This window comes from Ochotona princeps, chromosome 22 (genome assembly GCF_030435755.1).
Source record: "Ochotona princeps isolate mOchPri1 chromosome 22, mOchPri1.hap1, whole genome shotgun sequence".
Taxonomy (NCBI): Eukaryota; Metazoa; Chordata; class Mammalia; order Lagomorpha; family Ochotonidae; genus Ochotona; species Ochotona princeps.
This window is the reverse complement of record NC_080853.1, coordinates 28,022,220-28,050,085: the sequence shown is the minus strand read 5'-3', so window position 1 is coordinate 28,050,085 and position 27,866 is coordinate 28,022,220. Positions and strand designations below refer to the sequence as shown.

Below are 27,866 nucleotides of genomic sequence, written 5' to 3'. Positions count from 1 at the left end.
CTGTAGTATGGACAAAGCATTAATATAACAATAGCTGAGCAATTTGCACAAAGGAGATGTAGAGATATGAGAGTTCTTTGTACTGATTATATACATTTTTGTTGAATTTAAAATTATTTTGAAATAAATCATGTGATAAAATTGTACAAAATATGTGGTTATGCATTAATCACTGAAATATTTGGAAGCTTATTCAATACCATGACATTTATTTTGATTCTGTATTTAGTATTTGGCTTTACAATTAACATATATTCCAAACCCTTGGCCATATATATATATCATTCAGAAAAGACAATTTAATTATGGCTTTATGTAAAGAATGCAGCAGAGTAATTGTCCTTTCTCCTACCACTTTGTGTTTAAATTTCATATTTGCCTATGAACTATTTCTCCTTCTAGAATATTTCTTATAATCTCAATATGTAGCACTTTGCTGCATATACTTTTTTTTTCATGATCAGATATCACATTAATTTTGAAATTCTCCTTTTCCATTACCAAGTGTAAAAATTATGTGGTTGCTTGTTTTGCAAAAATCACAATAGATAAAAGAGAAGACATTATGTTTCTCACATGTGTCTCAAATACCAGTGTTCTGGCTCATAAATCAGAAAGATACAACTGGAGTCCTTCCTAGCTCCACTGTGACAGCCAAAACCCTGACATTCAGGCATATTGACAAGACCCATGTTTCAGAGGCCCTTTTATACTTTGAGTGGGCTGAAAGGAATGTGAATACGTCACATGACAAATTTTCAGAAGGCTGGGTGAGGAACATGGCATCCTTTTTGCAAAGAAACCATCTTTCCTTAGAATAATAACTGCAATTGTTTTCCTTCCTTTAGTTAGACATTAAAAGATTTACTTTGGAACTTGTATAGACTGTATCCCATTCATTTTAGTTTGAGGACCAAACATTTGCAGTACTATGGCTGTAACACTTGCAAGTTGCATCATACTGACTTGGAAGTAACACTAGCACTTGTCCTTTTGGCTTTGCCTCTGAGCCAACACCAGTGTTCATATCAATGCCTTGCAATCCAGATATATGCTAATCTTAAACACATCCTTAAAGATAAGAAGTATTATCTGTGTTTTGCAAATGAAAAAGTGAGTCTTAGCTCCCTAGTGTTACAAATAGTAGTGGTGGAATTCTTTCTGAATGGTGGAATTTGAGACTTTTTCCTAATTCCAACCCAAAGTCAGAGGGTTAACCAATGATTAATGGCATGGCCAAAAGAAGTTCCAGATAGGTGACAAATCCTGCTGGTTAGTTCTCAACTGTAAGTTCAAAGAACTTTGCTATGTGTTCTCATTACATGTGATTCTGATGCCATTTTGTTAAAAGCTTTGTTTACTTTATATTTTATCCTTGGTACAAGTCATTCCTGACACTTTCAGTGCCAAGGTTTTTTTTTTTTTCTTGTGTGTGTGTGTGTGTGTGTGTGTGTGTGTTAATGTAAAAGGATGAATAATGAGTTAATAGAAGTGGAATTTTATTAAGTAATATTTTGCTGACTGTGTTAACTGGATGGGAGTTGGTGTTGTGGTGCAATGGGTTGAGCTTCCTGATTAATCCAGCATTCTTGTTGGAATGGGAAGGCAGCAATAGATGGCCCAAGGTTCTGAGACCCTGCCACCTTGGATGGCATTCCTCTTTGCCATTTCACCCTGGCTCAGACCTGGATGTTGCGGCTTTGGAAAGCACATCAGCAGAACATCTTCTCTCTGTATTGATGGTTCTCTTCCTCTTACTCTTTCAAACTAATAAATAAATTAATTTAAAAATGGAATTAACTAGATGAAAGAGTTGAAACTTATTAGTTGTGAACTGATGATCAGGTTACTTTGTGTAAAACTGTAGACTGCATGAAGATAGATGAGATAGAAAGGTTTACAGAGAAGTAGGAAACTTTTGTTTTCCCAGAGATATTAAGCTCAGACCCATCGAACTGGATGTTTAACTATCACTTGATTAAAGGAATAAACCTAATGAAAGTAAGGATGAAATTTTCCCTCATCCTTTTCCAATTAGTTTTACTTTCTGCTCTCTCCTTAATTTGGCAGTGCTGGACCAAATCCCACAGATATTACATCTGCTGATTTGGTGTCACTTAAGTCTCCTGTGCTGTTTCCTTTTTTCCTATAAGTGTCTCAAGCCATCCCTACCTAATTTCAGTCATACTACAATAATTTTCAGACCTCTAAATTAGTTTATTAGAATTTTTTCTTCAAGTCATCTCTCCTTGCATAATTACATTATATTTATTCAGTTTTGAATCCACTTTTGCCAAGAGCCACTGGGAGTGGGGCATCAGATTCCTTGGATGCTTTCATTTCCCCATTTAAAAATGTCTTCACTCGTATTCTCCCTGGATTACGAGGTCTCATTCACTCTACATGATTGGAAGCGCCATTTTCTCCAGCTGCTTGATAAGAAATTTTCTTTTAATTTCATCAGTTCTATACTCATTTTCAATAGACAGTATCAAAATTGCCATTACACCGTTTGCTCTTGGGAGGCATGGCCTTTTAAGACATGCTCTCTTGAAAACCCAGATTTCTTTTTTACAGGACTAAAGTGAAAGCAGACATTGAATGCAGTCCATGAGCTATGGTTTTATGTCTCCAAAAATCTCAGCTTTCTCCTCCTCCCACTGAGAGTTAGAAGCCAAATGTGCATTGGTATGATTGATGAGGCAATGATGCCCTAAATTCCTTGTCTTTCTGGCTTCCTGAAGCTTACATCAGGACAAAACCCCCAAATAATATCTTCCTTTAGATATTTATCATGTATATCAATTTTTTTAGAATAGAAACACTATTGCATATAAATAATCAGCATTTTCCCTTCTAGAGCATATTACTGGATTAATTTCTGGAAACGTTCTTAGTGGGAAAGGCTGCAGAGTGATCAACTTTGCCTCTCCTCTTTGACCTTTGATCCCTGGGTTGTTGAGCCTGGGATAAACTGTCCTCTCCGTCTCTTACTTGCTTGGAAGTGCTGAGTCACTGCAGAATATTTTCAAACAACTATAAGAACATTGAAATATGTTAAATGGATATTTGCTAAAGAAAAAAAGACCACGCGAGCTACACAGCTAAACATAACACTAATTTATACACCTTCCATTGGACTCTTTAAGTCTTCTCTTCTTATTTTAGTTCTTGAAATTCCTGTCCTTTATGAGATTAATTAGCAAAATGTTATGCACATGCCAGTGGGATACAATGTTTTCTTAGTGGACTCTTTAAAATGTGTAGCTGTGGAGCCAGGACTGCTCTTGTTTTGTCCCCTGAGCTTTTCATCACATTGTAACTCTCTCTGATGGTCGGTGTGGGGTGCACATTATGTGACCTGACTTTCAACTTGGCTTAAATTGCTGTCAGACTGCTCAGCAATTGAAGGCTTTAAGGTAATTCTGCTGTTTTTCCAACAGGAAACACAACACTATTGTCTGCAAGCTTCAGACAAGATCCAAAATGTTGGTCTTTGTAGCAAAACGTAGTTAGACAATACCTGGAAGAATCCTTACCTGCTCATGATAAGGCACTGTCACGTGGCTGGAACGCTTTATCATAGTGTCAATCTACATTGGTTTGTTCTACCATAACAGTGCGTCTCTCTTTTACCATCCTTTGTTCCCAGAGATGGAAATGGTTATCATGGCCAGCGTGCTCCCTCCTCAGCAAGCTTGCATTGCCAGTCAGCATTCCTGCAGCAAACACAATGTCTTGTAATGTTCCCCCCCAGCCCCAGCGTGGTGTTTAAACTAACGAAGCTCAGACATGTCTTGAAAGGAACTGAGGTGTTACATCTCGTCTTACCAATCCACTGATTAAAATTCTTGCCAAGTGTTACATTATGCACAACTACCTTGTTTTGGCTGTAAATTTCATTGCATATTTTTCTAAGATGGGCAAGTTTGTACTTCTTATTTCATAAACCTACATAATAAACACAGCTTTTTTCAAAACCATTTGGGGTGTTGGATGTGTGTGCTGTGTTTGAAAAAATACAGGGCTCCTTCGTGGGGAAAAGCATGCGTGGCTCATTTTAAGTTCCCCGACAGCATTGCAGATGGGGTAAAATGGTTCTGTCGTGGTAGGGGGAAGAAAATAGACATTTCGATAAGCTGCAGGATTATCCAAGACATGGCTTTTGCCTCTTTGAAATCTCTTCTGCAAACCTCTAGAACTAACAAAGCTTTCCATGCAGGCACAGGAAAACATATTTTCTCCACCACCACAGCCCACTGCCACCTGCTCTGGCCATATCGTTTTCGTTTTGAATGGGTATATGGACCCACAACTCTCACTAAAGCATTGTGTCGTTTTCATTCAGCTGTGGTTGTGTGGAAGATCCTTCAGTGTCTCAGGAAAGAAAGTTTAGACAGAGAGTTGTCTCAAAGAGGCCCGTAAAACAACTGCTGTGCACTCGAATTTGGAACAAGAGGAAGCAAACTGAAAGATTTACTCTATTTACTCCAGGGAGTTTATTTTCCTTTGGTGGCAGCTGTGCAGGCGAAGGGCACCTTTAAAGGTCTGAAGGTGGGGAACTCCACTGACATTCAAGAAACACAGGCGTGGGCTGTAGAGACACGGGGACAGCATGGCCCACTGGGGCCTAAGTGGCCTTTGGCCAATCTTGTGACTTACACTTGGCAAATTTTCTTCCTTGAAGAAATAACATTATTTATTATTTTTATTAAAGAGATACATATTGCAACCTGTTAATTCAGAAATACTTTCAGTATTTTGAGATATTTAGATGAAGAGATAAAGTTGCGACTTTAGCTACAGAAAAATCACAGGTCATACTCTTCAGTTATAAATGCAAGAATTAATTTGATAAATGTTTTACTTTTTGCATTTTTTTTCTTAACACATTTAGATTTTAATCCTAAATGTTTAGACACATTTAGGATGTTTAAGGACTAAATCTTATGGGAATGTTCATTGATTTGTTTTTATCAGAAAGAAATAGCACAGTTTTATGAAAATCATGTGTCCTATTGGAGATATTTTTCCATAAAAAATAAAGTCAAGTTATGAAAAATAAGAAATAGGTTGTCTTTTGCCAAATGTTGTCTGCAAGAAATGTTCATCTTTTCCTTCCATTAGAATAACTGTGTGAAAAAACAAACAATTATTGTTTTATTTGGCAGAGTAATTGAAACATTTCTTACCCCTAAGTTTTTTCTTCAAGTAAGATTATTTGTCCAAGTTTCTCTTACAAATAAATAATGGGAAAAAAGAAGGGCAGTGTTTGGAATGGGACCATAAATGTCACCTTCATGTGTGTCCTTTGGAGAAACAAAGGGTGACTTGATGGTCATCTCTTCCCAAGAGTTTACAGATAAACATGGTTGTCAGTCTTTTTTTTGTTAAAGCTGTGGAAAGCAGAGGGAATGTTAAAGTTCCACCAAAACAGATGATCTTACGTTTGTGCCAAGATTTGAAAGTTTTGTAAATGTATAAATATAGAGGCAGGTTTTTATCATTATCCTTTAGGCATGAACTGAAAGTTCAGAGAGATTTCTGTTTTTTCTCCTGAAGATGTTTAATTCCTTATTCTCTCCACTAAAATCATCACTATTTCCTGGAGCCGATGGGAGTGTAAGATGACATGTCTACCTCTCTGTAGGAAGAAAACGAGAAACAGAGATTCTCTAACACAATTGAAGTTTAAAAGCTAAATTCCTTGAGGAAAGGTTACCTTTCCTTGTAGATTTCATTCTCTGATAAAACAAATGAGGTTATTTGGGAGGCACCTGCTACTATTGACCTATTTCATTCTTAGTTCTTGAGCTTGTGTCCCTAGCTACTTGGACGTTTTTACTTGAAGAGGAAGCATTCAGTTGGTTCATTTCTTATTTCTTTGAAAAGGAAGGCTTACCTCCCCTTGTGTTTCTGCTTGACCCTGTCTCCATTAAAAACACTTGCACAGAAATGAGGGTGCAGCCGGTGCCCTTTACCCAGGTGAAGCCACCCATGAGAAGCAGGTCTATGGTGACTGCTCTGAGAATACAGCTATTATTTTTCTCTTTACTGAAGGTCAAAATTCCCATCGCTGCTTAGACTATTAAGAACAGATTTGCATAAATTCAGACTTATTGTTAATAGAAATGCCCCTCTGTGGTGAGAGCTGATCAAATGTGAATGCTATACTCATGTGGCTGCTAGATTAGCAAATTCTAGATTTTTCCAGGGACCAATCCATCTTTAGAAACATGATCAGCACTGCCCTGGTACCTCCAATGAACTGTTAGAGGTTCTTGATCACTCTGGTGCTTGCTTTACAATGTTTGTCAGCTCAAAATGCCACCAATATTAACACTTGTGTGACTACCAAAGAGAAGTCTCTCATCGAAGGATTCAAAGAAATAATGAACAGCTATTGTAATTTCTCCAGCAATTTCTTCAGGCAACTTCCCAGCTCTTTTTTCTTCCACAACGTATAGCGTACCCTTCTTTGTGGTCACACTCACTAGATAGTTATTGAAGTTTTGCCACCATGTTTTTTGTTTTCTCCAGGAAGCTAGAAGAGTAATAAATAGGAGTGAAATTGACACTTTGAGATTTGATTAAGCCTTGTCCTGAGGAACAGTGTTTTTAAAATTTTTGTCTTATTTGCTCTGTTGAATTCTTTACCTACTGTCGTGCTAAGCCTGTGATTGTGATGTGAACTGGTGAAGTAAAAGTGTGCCATTGTAAAAATAATTTAAAAATGAAGAAACTGAGTAGGAGGGTGCAAGCAGGAGGGTGTGGAATGTGGGAAGTGCTGATGTGCCCTAAGTCTGTGCTGTGATATATATTGAACTTGTTCACTTCCTATAAATAAAATAATTTAAATAAAAAGAAAGAAAAATAATAATAACTGAATAATAGAAGAATAAATAGAAAAACCTAATCTGTGAGTAAACCCATATAGTAAGCTTTTTTGGAAGCTTACCCAGTGGCATTTGCCTCAATCTAAACTGGTCATTCATCTTGTTTTTTTTTCTTGAAAAAAAAAATATATATTTAAAGATAGAATGGTACAAAAGAGGATGCTAACAGGTATCTTCCATCTGGTTCACTCCCCAAATGCTCACAACAACCAGATTTGGGTCAGACCAAAGCCAGGAGCCAGGAAACTGTGTGGCAGGACACATGTCCTTGGGTCATCACATTTTGCCTTCCAAGGCAAACTAGCAGGAAGTGGGATCAGAAGCGAAAGAGCAAGGACTCAGACTGGTGTCCCAAGTGGGCTTATGCCGCTGGGCTTCAATGCCCCTGTTTTCTTTCTGTCTTGGAAAGAGAGGTTGGTAAGTATACATGTTCTATATTTAACATGGCCACCCCCATTGATAAAGGAAATTTGTTGGGAAAATGAGAACTACTGTAGGTAGGCAAACAACAATTAATATCATAATGGCATTTTGTTTGAAGTTTTTTTTTTTTTAAGGAAGAACATGGATATGTAGAAAGGTAGGTATGGGCTAGGTATTGAAATAATTTGTTCACAAAAAAATAGTATCAGCTAAAACATAAAGGATCTGTAAAAAATTCATAGGAATGTGCATAATGAAAAACTTTGTTACACCAAAATAAACATGTTTTGATTTTGTTTTCCACAACTGTTTGGAAGTATCCTTATGTCTTTGTCACACTCTGATCAGAATTTGAATCAGCTTGATTTTCTCATTATCCAACCCTATAATGAGAACTTTCATCATATCTTTCCAAGGTATTATTTGGGGGTCTATTATAAATATTTCTGAGAATTATTCTTTTTTAATCACGGGAATTCATGATAAATAAGAAAACCAAGGTTATTGTTTTTTTGTTATATATGTTAATAGGTCTTAGATTCTAGGGGGAAAAAAGTAACTCCTTGTTTTTAAACATTGGTCTCTAAAATTTTGGAGTATAGTTGAAGTAAGCTAAACCTGTGCTGTCTGAGTAAAAACTTGCTCCAGATTCCCAAGCTAGGAAATGCGTAAATGTTTATTCTAAAGCATTTGTCATCTTCTGGGATTGCAGTCCACATCTCATCTCTAAATGACCAGTAAAACCAGTAGGCTTGTAATAGAAGCCCCTTTTTAAGTTAGCCCAAGGCAAAACCGAGCCAAACTCCTCACATCTGGGAAGCTTCAAGATGTGAATCTCCTTGTCATTGTGTTTTCTCACAGATATTTTTTCTTCTCCCTTAAAGGAAACTGGGCTGCTGTTTAGCACCTAACACATAAATCCTTGGTTCAGCTACAGGTGACCTCTGATGGAATCAGCTTTTCTCTTGACTTACTCTAACTGTTTTTCTTCTACAAGAGTTCGGCCAGCTATTTCAACCTCTCTGTGTCTTCACTGGAGAGTGGATTAGTGCTTTTCATAACAATGATGACAATCAGAGTGTTGATGTGTATCTGTGTAACAGACCATCCCTAAAGCATTTAACTCATTCTTCTTTGGTTCAGCATGTAAGTGGAGATGTGCTTCGGTCTTGGATTGGCTTACTTGTGTCTGGTGAATTGCTCGCAAAACAGTGCTAGCTAATCTAGCTTGGCCCAGCTGGGGTTGTTTCTCTCTGTTCCAAATGTTCCGTTATTCTTGAGCAAGCTGCTCTGGGTTTGTCATATGGGAGACAAACAGGATCCAGGACAGCGAGAATTGTAAAAGGCCTCTTGATGCTCGCAACAAGCACTAACACAGAGTCACTTCTGGCCTGTTCTCTCGGCCTGGATAGAAGGGTGGGGAAAGAGATTCGGTGTCTGAAGCGAGGAACTGCAGAGTCACATTTATAATAGTAAACATGCAAAGAAAGAAACAGAAGCAGTTGCTGTGGTTTCTGAAGAAAAATCTGCCTATTAGGATTCCTTGTGTAACAATGAAGGAAGGTGCTGTGGAAGCTGAACATTGCACAGACTTTATTTCATTCATTTTTCATGAAAAAACCCTATATGGTGGATACCAATATTATGCCTATTGCATGGTTGTAGACCCTCTAAATAACCTCAGTTTAATTCTAGAGTCCTTTTATCACCACAGAACTCCAATTTTTTCTGTTTCATTTCACACTGTCTCAGCCCAGATTTTTTGTGTATGCATTGACCTGTATGCCTATGCCTACTTTTATTAGTCATAAATTACCATTGTACTTCTGTAAGATGGATAGTAATCATCTTGAACATTATCAACCGTTCAGATAAAATCATATCAATAAAATTGTGAGTATATTTTTCTATCCCGGTATGAATGCCATACATGCTTCATGAAGGGACCATATTCTAGGAACTCCCTCATACAAAAAGCATTTCACAGTTATTCTATACATCTTTGGGAAGAGCAGTGTTGAACCAGACTCCTGTCTCTGTTGAACTGATATTCTAATTCTAGTTAATGCTGCCTTCTTTAAATGCTAACCGATAAAGGCAAGAACTCCAGATATTTTAGCAGAACTTGTGGCGAAATACGAGGGCATGGCTGTAATGAAATGCCCAAGAGAATCTTCTGGTTTTTGGTTTCATGTGTCCAGTGGATATTCACATCACTCAACACAAAGCCAGCTGCTCACTGCCCTCTGCAACTTTGCTAAGTGAATGAGATAGAGTGGATTACTCATCTACATTATCTGTACAGCTTATTAAATACAAATGCTTGGGTCCCAGTCCTAGAGAGACTGTTATGGGCTTGGGGTTGGGGCAATGAACATGCATGTTTATCAGAGCCCCTTAGTGATGATGAGCACACTTTGAGAATCCGTATCTTCCGCTTAGCAGATGGAGGACTTGAAGCACGCGTGCTCTTCCATGTCGGCGTTTCTTTAACTGTGAGCCGTGGAGGATAGTAAATTCCAAGACCACCTTGCAAATTGTTTTGAGAGTTAAATATCTAGCAGTTGTGTCGAAGGGCTTTATAAAATGTGACACATTGACACGTGACACAGTTCCAAAGCTCCTGCTCATCTACTAAAATATGTTTTCCCATCTAAAGTATTCTATAAATTGTAAATTACTTCTAGTTGTAGTTAAAACTTGATTTTTTTTTTTTTTTGCCTTTATGTCCTATTCACATGGTTTCCAAGGAAAGAGACCATGCTTTCTCCTTTGTATAAAGGAAGGTAGGAGAAAGTAAGAATTAGGAAACACAGTCTTAAAATTCAGGGCACACAAGGACCCTAACTCAAGCCTTGGATAATTTCTCAGTAATTTCAAAACTTTCACATGTATTTTTAAGTAATGATCCAAATGGGCCATACTTTTAATGATTTTGAATGGACCCCATTTTACATATGAAAAAGTAAGTTACATGACACCAGGAAGAATGTCCCTGCAGATTAAACTTTAGAGCCATCCACTTTCCAAATCTGCAGTTCTACCTCTTATGAAGAAAGTAGACTTTCCAGTCACTTGACGCACTGGCAGGCGGGGTGAATCATCAGATGTTAGGATACTATGATCTTTCACAGCTATCTTAGAGAGTGCTTTGTGTGTGGTAGTTGTTTACCAAAGCCATGTTGATTGGATCCAAAAGAGTTCCCCCATCATATCCTCCTGGGCTTCTGAATAGTGCTGGAAACCTCTTATGTCTCAGGCTAATAGGATTTGTGTGACTGCCTTTAGATTAACTTACTGCCTTTCATTTACAAAAGAAGATTAAATGAGTATATAACAAAAAATCTAAGAACTTTAAATTTTCCCTTGTTAAAAACTGTTTAGAAAATTGGCTGTGTAAGACAAAGAAGAAAGCTCAGAGTGACAATTTCTAAAATAACTGGGTTGCACTATATGGTACTTTTGGTATTTTTCTAAACAACACTTGACTTTTTTTTCTTTTTTTTCATACAATTTCTGGCCTCAGTATCTGATGAACTTAAGTGGTTTTGTGGCTAGGTTTTTCTCATCTGTTCTCAAGATTAACTTGTTCAATTATATGTAAAGTGGGGAGCTTTGCCTGACAAATTTCAGACAGACAGACTAGAATCTAAGAGGTAACATAAATCTTAGGTTAAAAATGAAGTTGCATTATGTCCCACTTTGTCTTGATTTTATCTATTTAGATAGTGGGATTAAAACTAAATAGTCTCAAACTCTTAAGCTTCAAGGTGACATTGACAAAAGTGAAAGACATTTTCACCCAAATACACCAAAACTTATCTTTCTACCCCACCTTCAGACAAGCTAAACTAAGGTCACCTGATTAACAGAATGAAGTTCTCTGAGTTTAGCCTCTGCTAGATAGTTAGAGGCTATATACCAGTGATTCAGGGCCTAGCCTTCATCAGCCAAATGCCTGGGAGCATGTTGACCTCATTGTCAGGATGGTAAATGTCTGTAAGCAACAGGCATGCCCTTTAGTGGGAGCTGCTACTGGACTCCTTAGCCTTGATGAAGAGCAGCCATGCCCCATTGCTGAAGGCTCACTCTGACACCAGCAGACCTCACCCTGGGCAGCCTCTAAGCAATTCTTGGCTCTTTTCTTCTGTTAGTCTGTTTTCAATCATGAAGTAGGAGCAACAGCCATCGCCATGAGTAAGAGTCTTCAGATTCCAGAATGATTGAAGATTTGAGAGAAACCTAGGAGGATGAAATTGGTTAAGAAAATGTGTCCATCCTGTAATCCCATTAGAAATTTTTGCACAAAACCTTTTAAAAGAAAGACAGTAAGGATCACCTGAATGAAAACTACCATTTTGTATTTTGTGAAAGAAATTAACTTATTTGTTAAGAAAATTGACTGTCACAAACATCCCCAAATCTCAGAGATTCTGTACCATGCAAGTTCTTCTATCACTTGATCCGCTCTCCAGTATGAAGTGCAAGTGTGTCATGAAGTTGTGCTCCACACTGTCACGTTGGGCTTCAGGCACCGTCCAGCTCAGCACTGCGCCGTCTCCTGCAGTTGCTGGAGGGCTCTTCCAGAGCTCTTGCATCTGGCCTGCAGACAATGGAAAGTCATGTGCAGCAGGATCAATGCGTGAAAGTTCCAGAGACTGGACTTAGAAGCAGTTTCAACACTCACTCTGTTCAAGAAAGGCTGGACCTCATGACCTGCCAAAACCACCGAAGTGACTGGGACACACAGTTTAGACACATTCGCAGGAAGAAAATTAAGAAGTGGTTTTAGCTAGAGTTATCTTGAAAAATTCAGTGTGGAGTTATTATGATGGCAGTGGGGAGCTTGGTTGTCTTTTTTTCCTATACAATACACACACACACACACACACAAACACACACTTTTTAAGATGATTGAGAACCACAATCAATCTTGTTGGTCTCTGGAATATTGTCTTTCTCTTTTAGAGTTTTAATTTTGCGTGTTTATTTTCTCTCTGTCTCTCCTTTTTAAGCTGTAATTAGGTCAGCCATTCCATTGGTAGTGTGATTGCTGACCCATCAGTTCCTTTTCCACTCTTCAATCCAGAAGGGATGACTGACCCTTAGAATAACTAAAGTGAAATGTTCTCGGGCAGGCTGCAGCGTACCTGTGAAGAGAATTGACAGGTTTTCATACTTTAAAATTTGTAAAGCTTCAAACATGGAATTTCATTGCCACGTTTCTGGCTACAGCATAGTAGCTGTGCATTTTATTTCATGTTTTAATTTGATTATTTGAAGTTAAGCTTTTAAAAACAATTTTCTCTATTTTTTGCAAAAAAATAAATGAATAGAATAGACCTGTACTGTTTTTCCTTCCATATTTAATTGAATTTGATCCAGTCACATTGGGAACCCTAACTAGCAACCTCTGTGATTACTTGGGGAGTGAATCAGCAGAAGGAAGATCTTTCTCTCTTTATCTCCTTCTCTGTTAATCTGATTTTCAAATAAAAATAAAATACATCTTTTTAAAAAAATTTTTAGAAAGGAAAATATACTGCTATGAATGAAACTGTACAAGAATACAGATTTATACTAAAACAATAATCTTTTATCCATTTACAGATGCATAAAAAAACTTACAGTATTTATAACAATGGAGTGAGTATTCATTTAAGGATAACATAGAGGGAAGTCTTAATATATTAACACAATGAAAATGTTAAAAGCATACTGAGAAAAAGGATATATGAAATTTGAATTCTAGCGCAAGTAAAACTAAGAAGACATAAATCCAAATATGGACTCCTTCAGGGTTGCTAAGAGGAGAAATTGAATGGAAAGGGCACCAGAGACATGTTTGGGTTAATGCAAATATTTTGTATTTTCATAAGCATCATGATTACATGAGTGTGCACATTTATTAAAGCCTAACAAAAGTACACACTTAAAATCTGTGCAATCGTATGCACATTGTCAATTATAAATATAATTATGAGAATTTGAAAATAATGTTTCAGTATTCCACATGTGAGAATTGAAGGAAGACTGATGATGGTATTCAAATTCTAAAGGCAGAGAAATAATGGCTCAGGACATGGTTGCTGAATTGCAGAAATATGGAGGGTTGGAATCACATTACAAATACCTTGCGTACATAGGCAAATTGCTAAACTTTCCTAACCTCCTTTAGAATGGAGACGATAGTCTATCTACAAAGCAATTCTCAGTGTAATGCGTCACACATAGATACATTCAGTATGTTTAAATTGTAGCCATTATTATGAAAGATAGATTTTCATTGTCCTAATGCAGTTAGAAAAACTGGTATAATCAGGAAAATTTTAAGAATTAGATCCCCACAAACTACATTAGGCTGTAACATAAATAATGCAGACAATATTTGACAGCAAACGATTAAGTTAACCAGCAAATCCTATTTTAGTTATCCATTTCAAAGTGCTTTCTTTGCCACCAAGAAAAATTATTCACTTTAAAATATTTTTTATGTTTTTATAAAGAAAGAATACAGTGGACACCTCCCTCTTGGGTTGCTACGCCCACTGGTGAGCATGAGAATCAGGACTGGGGCAGGCATGGCTAGACAAAGAGTGGCATTCACCGGCACATATGTGGGCTTTGATAGTGGGGCTGGTTGGATTGAAGTAAGCTTCAATGCGCATTGACATATATAAGAGCTGAATGGGATGTTGGATGGATGAGACCAGCCTGATGTACATACTGGAAGGCATGGGAACCAGTGCAAGGGGCATGCCTGATAGGTGGTTTTGTGGGTTGCTCTGACTGGGCTGCAGCTCCCATTAGTTTGTATGGGGGCCGAGTATGTGGTTGGTAGGATCGGGCTGGGCTCCAACACACATTGTTTGTGTAGAAGCCAGGGCTGGAGGCAGAACTGACCCAGCAATTGCAACTACCAGCATATGCATAAGCTGATTAGGGCAAAGGACTGTGCCAGACCCTCTATTGGCAAACACACACAATAAGCAGGTCTGGGATAACCTCAGATGAAACCTCTTTGGGGATTACCCCAACTGAATTGCTGGACTCAGAACCCCAGGCATGAAGAGAGTTGCAGATTCCATGGTCTGACCGTGGAGTGCTTGAGTCAGAACTAGGCCTCCTCAGTGGCTCAGATGGAGCCGTGGACAGCATATCCTGGTGCACATGGAGGACATGGCAGTCCACTGGAGTCTGCAGAGGACACCTGGTACCACAACAGAGAACAGAACAAATTGATCAACTACCCTTGCCAAATGTTGGCAGTGATCTGGGCAAACAGAGACTCTAGGGTGGACTATGTCAACCAGTGGATTCTGGGGCGATTTTGTCATGATTGGAGTGGCGAGACTGGCAGTAATTCAGAACTGTTGAACTATCGAAACCTCTTGAGCAGGACCCTCAGAGCATGCCCCACATCGGGGACCCGGGGTGGTGTCAGGTAGCTGTCTTCCATCCCAGGGTGCAGAGGCGTTTGGGAGGCTGAATGTGGCTTCTCTGTCCCCTGCCCCCATTCCCTCATATACAGGAAGGGAAAAAAAGAGAATGTGGAAATGGTGATCTCACCCACCTTCCTGTAGCCCTCGACCCTTATCACCCTCATCAACTATCATCAAAAATAAATATAATTAACAAAAAAAGACATACATTGTTTGTTGTTTTCTCATAGTTTCATCCTGCAATGTTTCACATCCAATAGCCGCATAACAAACATATATAGTTTTCCAGTATGCATATGTGGATATAAGTATATGTGTGTATGAATATAACTTTGTTGTGAAAAATTCTATTTAACGGACCAGCTTAGGATGGCATATCAGACTATCGCTCTTCCTATAGCACCTACATTCCCATGTGGGTGCTGGTTCTAATCTTGGCTGCTGCACTTCCAATTCATTTCTCTGCTAATGGCCTGAGAGCTCTGCCATTAGAGCCTCAGTATGGAACACAGACATTTTACCCAAGATCTTAACCACCAGCCTAAATGCCTGCTCTGCTGTTCTCTGGTTGAATTTTTAAATAAGGAAAAGAGTTACTATAAACTTTACACAAATTTTCAACATAAGGTGTTTAAGTTAACTACCGTGAAATTGTATATAACACTGTACATGACACTATTATGTTGAATGCTTCCCTCGCACGTAATTATGGAAATTCTACATACAGCTCTGCAGTGCCTTTATTTTAAAAGCCACCTTTTTTTTTTTCTGTTTTGTTTTGTAACCTGCAACCTTACTGAATTGGTTTACTAAATCTAACAGCGTTTTGGTGGAATGTTTAGGTTTTTCCATGTACAGCATTATATAGACACTGATTTTTCAAAGGAAAGGGGGTTTGAGACATCACATGGTTTGTAAATTGGAGAGAGAAAGTGACAGAGAAAGAAGAGAGAGAATTGGATATCATGAGTTTTATTCTACAGAGCTAAGGGTTTCAGAGTGCAACAAATTGAATTCCTTTTCTTTTCCTATTTTGATTTTTGCACTTGTTTCCAAAGGGCCAGGTATAATCTAACTTTCTCTCTCTTTACAGTGGATGGCTGCATTCATAGAGCGGCTGGCCCCTGTTTGCTAGCTGAGTGCCGGACCCTGAATGGTTGTGAGACGGGCCATGCAAAAATCACATGCGGTTATGACCTGCCTGCCAAATGTGAGTCTAACTTTGGAACACTGTTTCTGAATCAGATGAGAAATCTTAACTTGTTTTTATTCCTCAAGTACATACAAAGGAAATGATAGTGATGACATTTAATTTAAATGAGCTTGCATATATAGCAATAAAATGTTTTCTAAATACACATGCATATGTATATTGTTTAACTGCAGGTAATGTTTGTTCAGGTCTTGAACGAAGAATGCCTGTGAAACAGGGAAATGAAAATATGGGCAAAATATACATTAGGGTGTTTAAGTGCTATGGAGTGATAAGCTTCTGGAAATGATGCCAATTTCTTATTTCTTGTTGAGATTTCTTGATTGTGGATGTGTGCAGAGCAGAGGAGATCAAAGTGATGTATGTGTTGGCAGCTGCCATGTAATGGCTGATTGGCAATTACGGCCAAGGCATCTGTCACATTCTGCTTTCAGGAAAAACCAGCGGAATGTGGTTGTCGGGGTGAGAATGTATTTGCTCTCTGAATGCAAAACGGTCAAAATTTTCATTATATTGGAATAGGGAGAAGTATTGCATCTGATTGACCCTGTTGCTTAGTCATTTAGCCAACTGGGCGGAGTGATGTGAAGTGAAAAACACTGAGAGAGAAGCTGGTTAAAAGCAGTTTTTGTTTCTTTTCTTCTTTCTTGCTTTTTTCTCCCCTCCCTTCCCTTCCTCTCTTGTACCATCCTCTCCCTCTCCTTCCTTCTTTCTTTTGAGTCACATTGCCTTCTGGAGTTAGAGATGGAGATAGTGTTATATTACAACACTAAGGTGTTATACATTAAGGTAACATATAGGTATTGTGCATTGAGGCAACGATTTGTTTAGTGTGCTATTCAGTTACCTCTTCTTATATTGCTTAAATCTGTGAATCATTTTTTATGTAAAAGTGAGGATGCCTTTTACAAGAGTGTCTCTGAAACAGAAAACAATCTATAGGATGCTGTCTGGATTCTGTGTGGACGTAATTTCCTGTGACTAAGTATAATTACAAAGCGTATTACATTTTAAGGGTTATTCATATTTAAACTTGGGGAATTTTAAATAGCAAGATATTAAAATAATATTTGTCTTCGTAAGCATAATGATAAATTGTGTGTTGCTCATAGTGAATTGGTATTGAGAATAGATTATCTGTAACTGCCTTTAATAGTTTTTTTTCTTTTTTTCGTGGTTAGTGTTTTATGCAAACAATCTCTTACTTGGAATATGTAATGTTGAGTACTTTTTGTTTTTGTACAGTGGTGCAGTGTTCAGTTGCTCTGCCCTAATTCACAGAATTAGTGCTGTAAATATTAAAGATGGTTCCCCTCTTCATATTATACAGTATTGTATTTATAAATATTGCTCCATTTTTTTTCTTTTTAACACCATGATACTTTTATAATATAGCTGACTCCGAGAACAAGTAAGTACTTGCTGATTTTCAAATTTGCATTGTAATTTAATCAGTAGATGCAGCTCCCTGTTGCTTCACTGTTTTTCTCTGATTTCTCACAACACAGCTAAAAACTTCTTCATCTCTGGGCATTTTGAACGGATTTGAATGTAGAATTCCTAAATGTTATCAACTAAAATAGAGCACAATGTGCCTGCTTCCATTGGCATTCCTGTTCAACTTTCCTTCAATTTCATTTATTTGAGAGTTATTGAACAATGTGTAATACTAGATGCTAAGGCCGAAAGATGAGTATGTCAGTCTTGTACTTTGCAAAATTCCCCTCACTGGATCCCATCTTTGAACTAAACCATGATTTTCATGGTATTCCTGCTGCAAGTGTCTGGTAGATCCAAGGTTCTAGACATGGGAAGTCATTGCATAAGACTTGGTACAGAATCCACGTGACCTGCAGCCTATAGGTTATGTTTAGAAAAAAATAATGTAAAATAGAAATTAACAGACAGCTGTGGCAGTGACACCTCATAAAAGTTGCAAAACATGGAATGTTTGTGGAAGGTCTAGGTATTTTTATGTATTTTAAAAGATTAGTGATTTATATTAAAATCGTGAAGGAAAGCAATATGAGAATACCTAGTAATAGCTTGCATTTCTGTGTCACTAGATAGTATTTCATAGTACTTTTGCATGCCCTTATATTTTAAATTATGTTTCGTAACAATTGTGTGTTTTTCTTTTTTTTCCCTGTTCCTAAAAGATATTTTTCTTTCTCATCAATTTGGTTCATCCATTTCAGAGTCATTAACAATTTACAGATGTGCTTTTGTAGTGAAGAAATGAAAAGGGAGCTCATTACACATTGTTTAGGTCATTTTCCCCCCTCCGTATTTAATAATTCCATGACAGTTTGACAGCAGAAACTAGCTCCCATCTCGCCTCTGAGACAGCGGGTTTATCATTATGGGGCTCTTAAAGCCAGTCATCGAGCCACAAGTGATGATATCTTCAGGCATCAGCAATTTGTTTGGGAAATGCTATTGTCTGTTACATGCAAACTTTTTTTTTAAAGTTTGGGCTTTTTTTTTTCCCCTAAATTGATCTATTCCTTAATGTTTGTATTAGAACTACTTCTGCTTACAATCTGTATTTTGTGGCTCCTCATGCTTGGTGAGACGCTAAGCTTTAGATACTTAGTTTATTCTGTAATGTTTGAATCTTTCAAATGATTTCCTTTGACACAAGAATATCTAGTCTTTGTTGTTTTCAGAAGAAATGGCTACCTCAAAAGAAAGGACTTAGGAAGTAGATGAAGAACTGTTTATTCATTGAATCCTCTATGTGGGGGTCTTCTATATTAGAAGTCTTTCTGATTATAAAAACATTTAGATTTCTATAAATGTTTCAAAGCATATCAGTATGTGGACATTGCTATCTATGTTTTCATCATGCCACCATATGGTCGGCTTCAGGCAAACAACATGTCTATTCACGTCACAGTTATAGGTCAATCATGTTTCTAAGTATGTGCTGAATTAAAATGAATGAATGCAGATTAGATGAATGTATTATTTTGGTACATTTTCACTGTTGTCTCTATTTATAAACCTTTTTAATCCTGCGATCTATTCTGCGCCATCACAGTGATTAACATGCCTAAGTAGGTGTCTTTGCAGTTGTCTATAAGGATGTCCATTATGTGACCTAACCTTTCTGACATCATCTCCTATTCTTTTGCAGTGACATTCTTTCTGTCCAGAATTCTATTTTTTTAGAATTCATAGTTACCTTATGCAGTATGGTCAAATGTAATTTTAGGTGTCACTATGAAATAATGTTCACAATCCCTTTTTTTTCTGTAGTTATACTCAGTTGCCTGTTGGTTTAAAACTTCAAATACACACCGTCATTTATATTTATCTCTTTGCTTATTATTATATCTGTGAGAATAAGGGAAAAGACTATTCTTTGCACCTTTTTTTGATCATTGCTGTATCCATACAGCTTATAGAAATGACTAATTCAGAGGTCTTACAAGATCATGTTAAGTTAATGAATAATATGTAACTCAGCTCATCTCAAAGGCTTGCCATGGGATTGTCCTGAATCACAGACTTGCTCACGTTATCTTTGGCTTTCCGTAACTTACCGTCATATCATGAACTTCTCACAACCTTTCTAACAATATGAACTCTTCCTAATGGATGTGTGTGCATGAAGTCTGGTGCTGCATAGAAAGCTCTTTCTTTGCTTCCAGATTCAATTCATACATCACCCCTGCTATGAACACAAGTCTTCTATTATCATTTCAGCTAAAAGTGACTTCGTTTTTCTTTCAACTCCAAAGACTGCATTATAACTCACTGAGAGCACTTTATGCTTGCTACATTTTATTGTCATCTATGTGAACTTTCTACCTGTCTAACAGGGTGCCCTATTTATAATTAATATTCAAGAAATATCTTTCAAATGAGGTAATTATTAAAAGTAGCAAGCTGGTTGGTTTTGCTGGTGGGTGGGGAAGTAAAATAAAAGTTATGCTAATATTCCTAAAATGACAAAATGAGTGTCAATTATCCACTGTATTTTTAACATCGGATTTTAACATATATTTAGTTCCAAAGTCTCCTTTCTAAGAGCTTTACCGTCAATGGAACTGCTCAAGAGGAAAAGATAAAAATAAAGAGACTGTATTATTTGCTGATTCTCAGCATAGCTCAAATGTCTGTTGTTTACAATACTGCATTTCTAAAATTTAGGCATGAATAATCTTAAGGTAAATGACAAAATACTAAACTAAAAATTGTAGGGGCTGTTTCTATTATTCCTTCTATTTCATCTTGGATTGCAACAAAGGCTGATACAAGCATGCAACTCATGGTGATTTTGTTTTGTTTGTTTTTGTTTTTGTTTTTGTTTGTTGTAACCATTTAAAGGAAAACTGTAGGGAGAAGGACCACAGCATGATGTGTTTGAACTACTGGTATGAATCAAATGCCTTATTCTCTTCCCAGGTGCAATCATAATCAGATGATAACAGTTTTAAAGGTAATTGTTGATAATAATCAATAATGTCTTTATTCACCCAAGAACCATTCACCCAAGAAAACTTGTGAAATTCATATGAGAAAGTGACATGCAAACAGTGATATTTTTCTTCATCGCAAAGAAAAGTGGTGATGTGGAGAGGCTGAGTCTGTTGCTCCCATGACCTAACTGAGTCAGTCATGAGCTGGTGGGGTGTCCCTTTTACAGGAGTTGACGTCTGTGTTACCTGCTTTTGCAAATGGAGTCATGTCCATTTGTTTCCATATTACCTGTGGCTACTTTCATGTGACAGAGTTGCTACAAGTGTTATATGGACATAAGACATGAAATATTTACTATCTAACCTTTTACAAAATACGTTGTCAACCTGGATCTGCAGCTGAGCCCACTATCTATAAAGGAGGCAGGTGAGACTTGGTGAGGTTAATTTTTTTATCAAACTTTATTAGCTGTATGTGATTTATTGAAATCATACTTGACAAAGGTAGAACTGTAGTACCTGCTATCTCCTGGGACTCTTGTTTCAGTTGTCACAAGAGAAAATTGCCTCAGAAGGATGAACTGAAACCTTGAGAACATTTAAAACAATGATATTATTATGGGAAAAAATATAAAAATAGTAATTACTCTCAAGAGTTCCAGAACCAGGAAGCCAGTTCATTTAGTTTCTCGATGGAGGTTAGCTTAAAACCACTGGAGTGTAGGCAGTAAATCTTTATTCTTTGCTTCCTCCAGTGGGGCTAGCTAATGTGCTGAAAGGAAACCTGCAGTCCAGAGGAGATGCAATTTCCAAGACAGGTAGTTGAGAAGATGTTTATGAATCTGTCCTTTGCAACGCGTGACCTGATTTTGGCCATCATGGGTTCTCACAGCAGGTGTCTGATTGGGCAAGTGGTGGAGTGGACATACTGCTCAAGATGTGACTCTGCCAGGCTCTGCTGGAGCCCAGAGGGCCCTCAGAAACTTCTTCTGTAACTAAGTGATGTATCACTTGAAGACAAAAATGGCCTCTGAAGGACATAAAATCATCTTTCTTCCTAAAAAGGACAGTGACATTTGTTCCTCCTAATTTACCTCCCATTGACTCATTTATTTCTTGATGTTTTAGGAACTTAGTTTATATTTAAAACTATTTCTCCATAAATACCACCTTTTTCATTTATATTGTAGTTACATATGTTTTACAAACTGAATGATCCTCATGTTGAAAGTGGAAGTTAGAGGGGGTAGAGAGATTTTAAAAGACAGAACAGTAAGTCTCACCAAGTGGTCCTCAATCTGGTAGCTACAGCAGAAGAACCTGAAAATTTGTTAAAGATGCAACTTCTTGTGCCCCATCTCCAAAGATGCAAATTCCCATGCCCCATACCCCAGAACCATTGAATTGCATTCTATGGCTTATTAAGCCCTCCATGAACTCTACTGACCCGGTAAGGGGTGAGGACTTCTACTCTAGAAAGTAGTGGAATCTCGAGTAGCATCTTTGTCTTTGGATTCCTCGTCTGTGCCCTTTTGGGCTGCACGACACAAGCATCTTTGTGGGTCACAGGTTAGGACTTCTTGGGAGAGAATTTGGACATAAGCTTCTTTTCCTCTGTAACAATCTCACAGATAATGGATTCATTGTGTGGTTGGTTGTTTATGGCCTAACTTCTCAAAGAGAATAACATTTCAAGGAGGCTGGGAGTCTCGCTTGCCTGTTTCACCCCCGGGATGCTTAGCATCCCATAGAGTACTCTGCTCAGCATTGGCTCTTGCTGTGCCTTTACACGAAGCATCTTTTTTTTCTCTTCTTCTCCTTTGTCATTAGATGTCAGTGTAGGAAGCCAACCAAGAAATTACTCAACATAGAACATGTAATTTCAAAGAACTTCAGAGCTTGTGCCACTGCTGCATTCAATATCTCTGTTATCCCATTAATAAATATGCTTCTTGTTCCAAGATCTGAGCACAGGAAAAAAGTCTGGGGGCAAAATTTGGTTAATTTATCCACATACCATCATAGCATTTTATCTTATTTTGCTTGATTTTTTAAAAACTCCATCATAATAGCATAGATTTCTTCCACAGATGGTTTTAAAGTTACTAGACAAGGCTAACTTTAAAAAGTGTCTTAAAAAGACAGCTAGTTTGAAAACAAAGAGTACGAGGGCGCATCAAAAAGCTTGCAGGAAAAAAATGAAATTAAAAGATGTTTATTTCAAAGTTCCACATGAAGTTCTTTTTTTAAAAATAGTATTTTCCACGTGTTTTTACATGGAAATTATATTTTCATAATTCTGTCCATGGACTTCTCAAAGCCCTCAGATTTCAGTTGTCCTTTTATTGAGCATGGTTGTGCTTTGCTTGCATTGCTTTCAGAAGACACTGTACCTTCTTTTCCCTATGTGATCAATAGGAAATCACAGTGTAAATCAATTCTGAGTAATAATGTAAATAGGTTCTTGAAGGCAGTTCCTGCTGTGAAATAAGTAGTTAGCAGTGACACTGACATTAACCGCAGTGGGAGTCATCAGCCTTTGGATGTTTTTAATCAGAGTTATCAGCCAAGATTCAAAAGAGAGCCACTGTTGTTCAGGATTTGAAAAATGAATATTTGAAGGTGTTCTCATAAATTAAAGCGATCAGAATGGCTTTGAGTAATTTAGGATTCTTTGAGGTCAGGTTCAAGCAAACAGGAAAGGTTAATCTCAGAGCTATAGCAGCTAATGCACAGAGAGAGCAGAATACATTTATTGAAATAAATGGTGCGTGCTGAGTTTACTGAAGATTTATGGCCTTGTGCTAAGATGTCCCTCAAGCTGTTTACCAGCATACATGATTTTATTAAAAAATGGACAGCACACAGCAATTAGTAAATGTTTCAGTTATCCTCACAATTAATCACTAATCCCAAAGATTAAATACTAGACCTCTTTATGGCTTCATTAGAGGTATTATACAACTGAAAATATTGATGGAACCCAGCTCTGTGCAATGGGAGAGAAGATTGATTCTGTGTCAAGAACACTGAATATCAATGTATGACATGAGACATGAAGAGTCTTCTACACTCAGGATATTCTAGTTGTTCGGTGGAGTCCTTCAGCGTCTGAGTCTGAGCATCTTCTGCCCTGTCCGGGAGCAGAGAAAGGGGTAATATTCCTCCACTATATAGTGGAGTATACTCAAACTCATCTGTTGGAACTTTATGGCATCAAAGAGACACGTGGTTTTATTATTATTACTGGTTCAACCTGTGTTTATTGTGTGCTTACTCTGAACGATCATGCCCTTCTAGAATGTGAAATAACACAGAGAGAGCCATTGTCCTTATTCTCTTATGTCTTAGCTTCCAGCAAAGAGAGGCAATTAGGACCACATTTACAAAAAATCAAAGTATCTGAGACATGGGTAAAGACTGTGAGAAAGATAAAGCATGGAGAGAGAACAGAGAGTAAAGGTAGAGGACCATTTTTCCTGCAGTGGTCCAGAAAGGCTCGCCTTGGGATATATGAGCTGAGAGCCATTCTTCTATCCAAAACAAAACCACTACACCTAGAGTCAAAGCCCATTAGCACTGGGCTAAAAATTACCCCCATTGTGTGCAACATTGAGAGTCCGTGAATTTTCACCATTCAACCCACTACACACTGTCTTCTGACGGAAGCTTTTTACATGTCATGAGGCAGCTGTCAGCAAGCGTGAGCCAGTCATCATGTGGTCACGCATCTCAGAAGTCCTTTGGGTCAGGAACTGAGACCCAACTGCCACAATGTCAGTGAAGTCAGTCCGATGGCACATAAGTGAGTTTGCCTCATCAGCTCGTTCTTGGTGAAGGTCTCAGATATCTGTAGCCGTGACTTATGGCTTGACTGCAACTTCATGGAGGAGGTGGGGCCAGAATCATGCAGCTACGCCAGTCCCAAATTGCAAACCTGTAGAAATCCTGAGATAACAAGTGGCTGGTGTGTATCACGTTTTCTCAGTGCATGATCTGCTGCGCTGAAGGAGAGGTGTAAAATGGAAGGTTACAGCAAATAGGATATGGGAGAATTTTACGCCTAACCAGTGATTCTAAGTTCAAGATATTCCACCACATTCCTTCACTATGCCTTGTCATCGGCAGCATGCTAGATGGGACAAACCATTATGAATGGAAACTTCCTAGAGTTAGGTAGGTGGATAAGAATCCAAGAGCACCACTTCTGTTTAGTAAAACAAAGAAAATCAGAAACCATTAAGAGGAAAGGAACACCTAACTGAAGCACAGAACTGGGTGTTACTGTTTACCTACTACCTTCTACTTGTGAAGTGCTTTTTAATCATGACACTTGCAGTCCACATGTTTTTTATAGATAGGAATTGTTGTTTTCATTTGTGTCAGGGGAGAATATGAATTAACTCAGCTTCTCTCCTGTGGTAATGCAGTGTGCTAAGTGAAGTGGAGGTAATTTCCTATTTACATCTATAGCAGAGCCGTTCAAACTCTGTTTGCTGTACTAGGGAGTGTGTTTCACATTAGTTCTTTCATTTTTCGGAGCTACCTGGAGTTTACCCCCATCACCCACCATGTAATCATATGCTATTTGTGAAATCCCTGTAATTTCCTAAGGCCTTAGGAAGCTTTCCTCTTCCTACCTGTGACATTTTGAGGGAAGATTTATTCTCTCCCTGCATTTATTCTGCTTAGTGAAGATTGTCAGAGATAATTTTAGCTGTATTTTTTATAAATTTGCTTCAAATGGTATCTGTATTGCACTGAGTCCATTTACCCATCTGAAGGTCTGTGGACCACAAGTCCCTATTTTAGAAATCCCTTTCTGGCATAGATACTTAGTTTTTATTTTCTTGTATCATGACACATGATGCCTTTCCCTGCATGTCCAGGAGATTTTGTTCCTGCTTTAATGTAACTTTTGTACTTGGTGCAGTGTGTCTTAGGAGTGTGCATGTCATCTTTCACGTATTCTGATCTCAGCATGCCAAATACATACTCCCTCTGCATGGTAATATGTTTTGTGAATATGAAATTCAGCAACTTTGTTCAGTTTGTGGAACCATTTGAGAAAGCAGTGTGGGGAAGTTAGAATTTGGGAGTGAGTTGATGGGCTGTGGGGCTCTGTGTGTTCCTGGAGGAAATCTACGGAATGTATCCTGAAGAGGCAGGAAGCAGAAACGCTACCTGCTCTGCTGGGCGGCCTGACGAGACTGCGCTTCCAGTCTAGGACGTCCTAGTTAAAGTTGGAAGATTATTAAGTTACCTTGGCTTCTTCCTCTCAGTAACACTCACTGTCTGAGAGATGGGTGAATGAAACTAGTGATGAAATACTGAGAAACTCCACATGAAGATGTGTCCCTTAATACTGATCAGGTTTCTGTTTGCAATATTGTAGAGTTAGGAGATCCTTCCATGTAGCTATGTGCAAAAGAGGAGGCAACATTTAGGGAACCATGCTTCAACTAACAGTCAATACTGAAAACCTTTCCTTAAATCCTCTGCTATCTTACAATAGCAGTCTTTCATGGGCAGCAAACCCTTTACCTTAAACAGGTTAATATCATAATCCAAGCAATATCCTGTTGTTTATATCCATTTTGAGATTAACCATCACCTATCCTGCTTTTTCTTCTGTCTCATTCTCATTTTTTATTCTACCATTTCATTAATACATTAGGTATCAGTGTTTTAATACCCTATGGGAGGCCTTTGCGCTTTGTTCCGGCACCTAGGAAGTAGATTTGTGTGGGCCTGGGGGTGTGGGCTTCCAGGGGACCTGGGGGATGGTGCTGTTGGGAGCTTGCAGGGAGCTGGGGGCTTGCACCAAGGCAGCTAGAACAAGACTGGGGATTTCCCCACGTGCTTGGCAGGGCAGAGGGAGCGGGGACAAAATGAGGGAAGGAGAACACCAGGTTAGCATCTGGCCTGGTGTGCTGGTAGACCATATTTGGAGAATTGTGAATGGGCCTGAATCTTGGGTGGGCAGAGGGGCAAGGTCCCAGGCCAGCACACATGCCAGGAGCTTAGGACCCTAGTGGGTGGGCAAAGCTCCAGGCCAGCACAGCACCCCACTGGGAGATTGGGCTTTAGAATACTGGGCTGGGGAACACATGTGCTCCAGGGCACAGATTGTGGATTGCTCAAGGAAGTGGGTGAGGGGATGTGCAGGAGGGAGGACCATTGAGGGAGTTTGTTGTGGGTGAGGAATCACTTCTGAGGGACTTCTGCCAACAAGGCCACTGTACTTGCTTGTAAGAGAAGGGTGCTGAGACCAAGTAATGTAACGGTGGGAAGCTAGAGGGTCTTTCTGGGTCAGACTGATGCACAAGCCCAAGTGTGGACATGAGCTGGGCTAATTAGCATGGACCACTGTTGACCACCACCCACTGACACACACCAAAGTTAGTATGAAACAAAGCACAAAGGATGAGACTTAAAGAACTTCAGTGACCAGAAAACTGTCCTCAGCTGGCCAACTAAAATGTACTCACTTGATAGTGAAGTCCTTCCCCCATGGAGGTGGAGTAGATGGTGAAACCTGATTCCCAAGCTCAGGTTATTTTTTTTTTAAATCAAATTTCATTAAAATCAATAACTTGATGACATTCGCTGTGATGCTTTTTACTGAATGGGATGCTGCCTGCTGTGTTCTCAGCTCTCCTGTAAACCTGTTGACTGAGGAGATTTTGGTTTGTGTATCCTTTGGGTTCAAACCGCTCAGACTTTATGGAGAAGAATAAAGCTTACAACTTGTTCTTCACAAATAGGATGCATGGGACTATGCAGCAGAGATCTGTTTACTGTTTTGCATCAGAGGAAGCTGGGCCAGTGATTTGAGCATATTAATTTGACCAAGAGGATTTGTTTTTATTATAAGGAAAACAATTCATTTTACAAGTTGAATTGTATATGCACAGACATATTTATAAGCATATATCCTAGTACTATGTATTCCTACAACTACCTGAAACCTAATTTGTTTTGCACAAATACCTACTCTCACCACAAAAATCTTAAACCTGAAAGTTAGGGTTACCTTTATATTAAAATAACAGTATGAGCAGTCTTGGGGAGATGAGCTTTAACTATAATATGTTTATGTGTGTGTGTGGGGGGGGTTCATATCCATACACTACAGAACATGGAACATCCACTTTTAGCATCCTTCATCCATGTAAGGGTCCACGTGCTGTATTTATTATGTGTCAGTGCATTACATTTTATGATATTATAAGCAAGGTTTCATAGAACTGTTTGAAAAAATTGAATAATAGACCTTCTATATTGTAATTAAATGTCTGGCATAAGATACAACAAAAGTCCCATGTGTGAAGCCGAGTGTCATTCAACTATTCAATTATGCTTGGCCATAGATGAGTAAACTTGTTCATTTATAGTGAAACCATTTATGTGTGTGCATGTGTGTAGTAAGAGAGAAATGGATGTGCAGTTAACCAAATATTCG

The 27,866-nt window shown here is 38.3% G+C and overlaps 1 protein-coding gene across 1 annotated transcript in view; it reads left to right on the top strand.

The window, feature by feature from the left end:
• Positions 1-27,866, top strand: part of MACROD2 (mono-ADP ribosylhydrolase 2) — a 1,523,237-nt gene that overhangs the window by 479,160 nt on the left and 1,016,211 nt on the right. Inside the window, exon 5 of the mRNA XM_058679322.1 lies at positions 15,855-15,971. Coding sequence (XP_058535305.1) covers positions 15,855-15,971 — 117 coding nt within the window. The remainder of the gene's footprint in view (positions 1-15,854; positions 15,972-27,866) is intronic.